We start from the raw sequence: 6,462 nt of genomic DNA, 5'->3' as shown, positions 1-6,462 counted from the left end.
AACAAGAAAATGCAAAGATTGCTAAAAAAAATCTTTGGGTAAAAATGTAGATTAGGGGAGCCTTCTCCAATGACCTTGACCTTGACATATGTTGTCAAGGTCATGATTTTACAATATCAAGTAATAGTCTCATAATCGTTATATAACGAATGGAACACACAATGAAAATCCGAGTTTTAGAGTGACCAAGTCAATCTCCTGACTTAAATCCTATAGAACATTTATGGCAAGAGTTAAAACTAAGAATAGGGACTGAAAATTGTCCCAACAAAACTGCTTTGTGGGAAAAAGTTCAAAAAGAGTGGAAAGATATCTCTCAAGACAGAATTTTTTATGTTCAGTAAGCAATTATTAACATCTTTTCTTTGTTGAATTATTGTTTTCGCATATATAGTGTATACTGCAGAATATTGCGATAGAACCAAGGTTCTAGAATATTGCGACCCGGGCACGCCAAGTTTTTTCTTTACTATAATCCAGTTGACAATTATAGTCACTTTTGGTCTGTCTTATGTGACTGGCGTAATGAAGAATACACTTGGTCAATTATATTTATCTCATACCTGTTTTTGATCAAGAAGTTCAGTATCTTTTATATGCACTTGGCGTATGTTTTTTTCTTTTTTTAAAAAAAGATTTTTATGGGTATACGTTATTTATATATTCGGAGCAAAATGGTATCTCGCAACTGGTTGAAGTTACAAGAAAGTTTAATAAGAGAAATTTGTACGACTACGAGTTAGCTCCAAAGTGCATGCAAAAAATTTTTTTTATACTCGTTACTTTTTCGAGTTATATAGGTTAACATAGTTTTTTTAAATGGATACCTATAATTTTTTTGCATATTCGTATAATAGGGAGCATTTGCAATCAAAATCATATCTAGTAAAAAATTGCTGCTATGCATCGTTTACGAGATAATCGACATCTTAGATATAGAATCTTAAGAAGTTGATTCTCCATATCAAAATTTGAAAAACAAAATTCAAACTAATATTTCGAAATCGGTTATGTCGAAGGATCACTGACCTTCAACTCAGAATACGCAACTGCTTGTTTTGAAAATAAAGTATTTGTATAACATGGAGTAGGATATAGTACAGTATTTGTTAGTCAGTCAGTCGTCATTTCAATGAATACATATCATATTGTAGATTTACAAAAATAACGATGTTTAGTATTAGTGACAAGTGTGATATGCTCGAAATGTACCATTTAAGTATGGGTAATGAAAATGAAGCTCAGCTACTTTATCAAAAGTATCCAGAACGAAGGGTACCAAATGGTCGTACATTTCGGCCACTGGCTTCGAGTTAATTATCGCAATAATATTGATTTTCTTAAAAAAATATGATGGTCTGAAGAATCGTTCTATAAAAAAACATTGTTTCCTTCATCAACCTCTCTTTGACATTTTAAATCCCGTTCAAAATTATTTAGAATCCAATTTACTACTTTGATACATAAGATGTCGATTATTTCGTAAACGATACATAGCAACATTTTTTTACTAGATATAATTTTGATTGCAAATGCTCCCTACTATACGAATATGCAAAAAAAATTATAGGTATCCATTTAAAAAAACTATGTTAACCTATATAACTCGAAAAAGCAACAAGTATAAAAAAATTTTTTACATGCACTTTGTAGCTGACTCGGAGTCGTACAAATTTCTCTTATCAAACTTTCTTGTAACTTCAACCAGTTACGAGATATTTGCTCCGATACTTATGGACGAACATCCTGTAGATGTAAAAACAGTAATAATTTAAAATAAATCAATAAATGCTATTTAAGAAAAATTAGTTTCTTGCTAAATTATTATATTATGTTTAATATTGAAACTACCGACAATTAATTACTATTATTTAAAATATACTACATATTTTTTTAAAAGAGAAAAGACAGAAAAAAGTAAAACCTATTAAATTAATCATCATTTACATATTATAACAACACTGAGAAAAATGTCTGGTTGAATTAATTAAAAAAAAAATTTTGATAGAATCACAATTTTTTTATTAAAATATAATAAATTATTAATTATATAGACTCGTGAGATAAAAATCAAAGAAGAAATAATAATGCCTAGTCGAGTCAATGCACTGGATGTCGGTGTGAAATAGAAAAAAGTTTATTGTAGATATGTACATACGTTTCGATCCTTATTTTTGGATCCTTATCAAAGTGAATGTTCATTTAATACATTTCGATGTGCTACCTAGAACAATGAAATGAAATTAAATGAATGGAGAGACATATATTGATATGTTGATTGTACAAGAGTTAAAGTGATAATGTTAAAGTGATAAGAAATTAAAACTTCCAGTAGTAGTAGTAGTAGTAATAAGGAATTTTTTTGTTCTATAGACAAAAAAACTGAAATTAGTGCGACACCAGTCATTTAAAGATATATTGAAGTATATACATATTTTTCAGATTTAGAAAATAAATCTAAAAAAAATAGATTTCATTCTTCATTTGATACAATCTTCATTTGTATCTACACGTCAAATAATTTTTTTTTAATTATAACACATCATTGCCACTATCACCGCCAATAGAACGTTTCTTTATTTGTAGACAACAAATATTAATTCGTACGTAGAAATTGTTTATCAGACGAAATGTTCGAACTACTTTTGTTCTTAAAAAATAAAAACTTATAAAAATATGAAATCACATTTTTTGTATCCTAAATTGTTTACTACCTACTAGTTACTTAAAAATAAAATTATCTTAAAAATTATCTAGATAAAATTCTTTTAATTTTATGTTTTATCTAGATTCATGTAAATTAATCATCTTTATCTTATCTAATTGTAAGATACATTTTTGTGTGATTCATCTTATCTATATCTAGATAATTTTTAATTATCTAAGCGTAACACTTGTGTGTGTGTATATTTATATATATTTATTTATTTAATATACTTATGTACATTTGATTAATTATTTTGATTAATTTATATTCATTTTATATTTATCACTCAAGTCCGACGATACGTGCTCCTAATTCATTCAATGTTTGCGTTATTCTTTGAGAAGTTCGTTTAGCGATATCAGCGGGGATCTAAAAACATAAAATGTTTTGTAAATTACGATATTGTATATTTAAATAGATTATTGAAGACAATTTTTTTGCTTTTTAAACTTATTCTAATAAAATCAAATTTATTGTAATTAGATTTATTTTAATAAAATGATATGGTCTAATACACCCCATATGATCTACTCATTGTTTACACATAATTATACAAGAGAATATTAGTAAGTCATACAAGCTGTTTGTCTGACTCAACAACAATAATTTATTGCTCAATTTGTTTATTCTGTTATTGTTAATAAGACAAAATGCAGAATGTCGTCGTTATGATGTAATATTTCGTAAACTGGGAAAAAATTGTTCTTTCGACTAAATTAATTATTATATTCGACTAAATTAATTTATAGTTGTTTTAATTTATTTTGTTGCAAAATGTACTTATTTAAATGAAATATAACATATGTTGGACTTAAACACATACATTCTTTATTGAAAGTAATTTGGATGATTATAATAAATTAATTTAATCAAATGAATAATTTTTTTCCTTACAATTAATATAGAATACACTATAGATATAGAATAATTTCCTTTCTACAACTACAAAAAGATGATATTAATTTTCGTAGTTTATATTATTGTAGCTCTCTATACATATATTTCTACTTTACGACACTGTATTTAGTTTATATTTGTATCGCAATATTTTTATTTATTATCAAAGAGAATTTATGAGGTATAGAAATAATATAGCCAACTGCTGATTATATATAAATTGATTGTACTGGTTTTTGTTATTATTTTTGTTATTTCAAATAATGAATTTTAATTTATCTGCTAAACATCGTGGAGATAAGTAAATATATAAGTCAATCATTTATACACACACACACACACATCAATATGTTAATAACTCTATAATCTCATAAAACTAATATTAGATCACTTTATTTTCTATTTCTTTAACATTTCTTTAATATTTTGTAATAAAAAAAGGAAAGACATATTAAAATTTAGGCTATAATAGATACACATATATGTATAATATAATATAAATGCTGCTAATTCTTTATGTCTTTATTACACACTTATGTAAATATTTAAAAATATCTTTTTTTTTTAACGTTTAGAAATATTTTTTCTGATTATCAATATTGAATTTTGTATTCAGCAAAAAATTAGAAAAAAATGTTTAGATAAGATCTATTAATCTTATTCACTGTATTAATATATTTATCGTTGTTCAATGTACTTACCTCCACTAAAGTATTCAAAAAATTACTAAAATTCTCGTAACCGTTAACAAAAGCCCTTCCGATTCCAATAAATTTATCTCCTCTATTACCATATTTTTCTTCATCCTTAATTCGATCAACGAGTGGCTTTGGTGTTAATAAACTATCCAAAAGTTGCCTGATATTGTCAGGTTTTCGTCTTTCTAAAATAGCTTGGGCGGTTTCATTTTCTAAACGAATTCTTTCTTGCGGTATCGGATTAACTAATACTATTGGTGTTGTATTTTGTACAGGTAGTACAGATCTGCGATTTTGAGATTTGTTAGATTTAATTGAAGGCTCAAGATTATTTCGAAATTTGCTGTTTATTTGCTGTAAAAAAAGAAAATTTGTCAGTATGTTAATAATTGTTAAAAGTTACTTAAATAAAAAGATATTGGCGAAAGTCAATAAAATAACTAACGAAAATAGAAATAAAATGCAAAGGAAATAATAACAAATGTTTTACATTGTTCAGTTAACATAGCAATGCTATAATATTTTGATATCGTTCGTTTACAATTGGATTTTTAAATCTTTTAAAAGTTATTCCATATTATCGATTAAAAAATATCGAATTAATACTAACTAGAACAATGTGACTTTTTATAAAACGCAATGAAGATATCATGTACGGGTCTCTGCAAATATTATATTTTATCAGAAATAAATTGTCTTTGCATACTAGTAAATGTTACAGTAATTACCTCTGCTCGATTAATAATGGTGTTTCTAGCCAATATTATCAAATTGACAAATCTTCCTCTGCCAATTCTAATAGCATCACTGATACGTTCTAATAATTCCTATGAAATAGCAATTTTGACTTCGCCTGCCGATTACAGTGGCGAATCACGAGAATCTAATTCGAATTTTGGATACAGCCAAGGAACAATCTTTTACGTAGATTTTTAGATCAATTCAGACTTATGACTTTTTATTTTATTATTTTTAGAAATAGGACTATTCAATACGTTTTGTTACTGATATTTTCCAAAGATTATATTTCCATTTATTTTCGCAAATTTTGTAAGCACAAAATTTTACCTTTGTTACTTCCAGTTTTGAGGGTATGACGTTTTCAGTATTATTTTGTAAGTTGCCAAGAGTGAATTTTGTCGGTTCCTCCAAAGGATGAGCACTCAGTAAATCCAACGAATAGATTATTGATGAAATCATTAAAATTCGCAGCATGGTTTCCTTTAGTGTAATGTATAAAAAAGTTCTTAAAATTATATTTTTTAACCGTAGAGAAGTTTTAAGATTTCAAACTCACACTTATAAAACTAAAATTAATCTAAATAATTAGGAAAATTAAGATAATTCTTTTCCGTTAATTAAATTAATTTACAACCTCTAAATGTACTTTAATTGCTCGTTACCTAAAAAATAAATAAAAGAAAATATTTAATGATATATACGTATATTAAGGAAGGGCTGGAAAATGAAAACACATAAAATTAAAGGATGTTATACTAAATTTAACTTGCATAAATTAATTTATTCTAAAGAATTAACACTATAAATATCTGCAGAAACTTGCCACTAACTGTCCACAAGCGATCCACGTCGTTGACTAACATGATTTCGCTCTCGATGGTAACGAACATACCTTGTGGTTTACGACATTGTATCACTTTCTCTTTCAGTAAGTTTCCATATAGAAATCAGGTGTGTACCAATCAGTAGAATACAAATGCAAAATTAAAATGAAAAATTTATGAGATTATTTATTGTGAAAGTATAATACAAATTTATTTTTAACAAATAGATACAAATAAATTGCCAAAAAATTATTTATTACATTATACATATATTTATTAATATTAGTTATTATAATACAATATACGTTGTAGTTCAAACGAAAATAAAAAGTAAGTATTTTTTTTATACTATATGCATATTTCTATTTTTAGGAGGTAAAACACCCACATTTAAAGAAAATTAGTTATTTTCCCTCTCTTTTAAAATGAATATTGCTGAAACTATAAAAAAATGGAAAAAAAATATAAGTAAAAGTTGAATAATTTAAGAAAACTTTATGTAATAATTAAAAAAAGTTTTTATTTTTAGCAAACAACAGTTTTTCATTATTATAAGGCACTTATGAAATCATTTAACATTTATAAAAATAATAAA

At 25.8% G+C, this 6,462-nt stretch overlaps 1 protein-coding gene across 2 annotated transcripts; it reads right to left on the bottom strand.

The window, feature by feature from the left end:
- Positions 1-2,962: 2,962 nt before the first annotated feature.
- On the bottom strand, positions 2,963-5,996 carry LOC108778845 (uncharacterized). Of its 2 annotated transcripts, XM_018546140.1 has the most exons (4): positions 5,867-5,996; positions 5,371-5,523; positions 4,306-4,656; positions 2,963-3,076 (listed from the first exon to the last, which is right to left on the bottom strand). In XM_018546140.1, the coding sequence occupies exons 2-4, from the start codon at positions 5,515-5,517 to the stop codon at positions 2,990-2,992; spliced, it is 585 nt and encodes a 194-aa protein (XP_018401642.1). In that variant the 5' UTR covers positions 5,518-5,523; positions 5,867-5,996; the 3' UTR covers positions 2,963-2,989. The 2 variants fall into 2 exon arrangements, with proteins under 2 accessions (XP_018401642.1, XP_018401643.1); XM_018546141.1 differs by lacking the exon at positions 5,867-5,996 and having other exon boundaries at positions 5,371-5,586.
- Between the last annotated feature and the right edge of the window lie 466 nt (positions 5,997-6,462).

Source organism: Cyphomyrmex costatus, unplaced genomic scaffold (genome assembly GCF_001594065.2).
Source record: "Cyphomyrmex costatus isolate MS0001 unplaced genomic scaffold, Ccosl1.0 scaffold520, whole genome shotgun sequence".
NCBI classification, from domain to species: domain Eukaryota; kingdom Metazoa; phylum Arthropoda; class Insecta; order Hymenoptera; family Formicidae; genus Cyphomyrmex; species Cyphomyrmex costatus.
This window is presented reverse-complemented; position numbering and strand designations above follow the sequence as displayed.

What these genes read in the sequence shown, in the direction of transcription:
- LOC108778845 (XM_018546140.1), bottom strand. Translation starts at nt 5,517, where the DNA reads ATGCTGCGAATTTTAATGATTTCATCAATAATCTATTCGTTGGATTTA. An exon ending in CAAAACTGGAAGTAACAAAG is followed by an intron (nt 4,657 to 5,370) that starts GTAAAATTTTGT and finishes CTTTTTTTACAG; the next exon opens with CAAATAAACAGCAAATTTCG. An exon ending in TTTTGAATACTTTAGTGGAG is followed by an intron (nt 3,077 to 4,305) that starts GTAAGTACATTG and finishes TTATGTTTTTAG; the next exon opens with ATCCCCGCTGATATCGCTAA.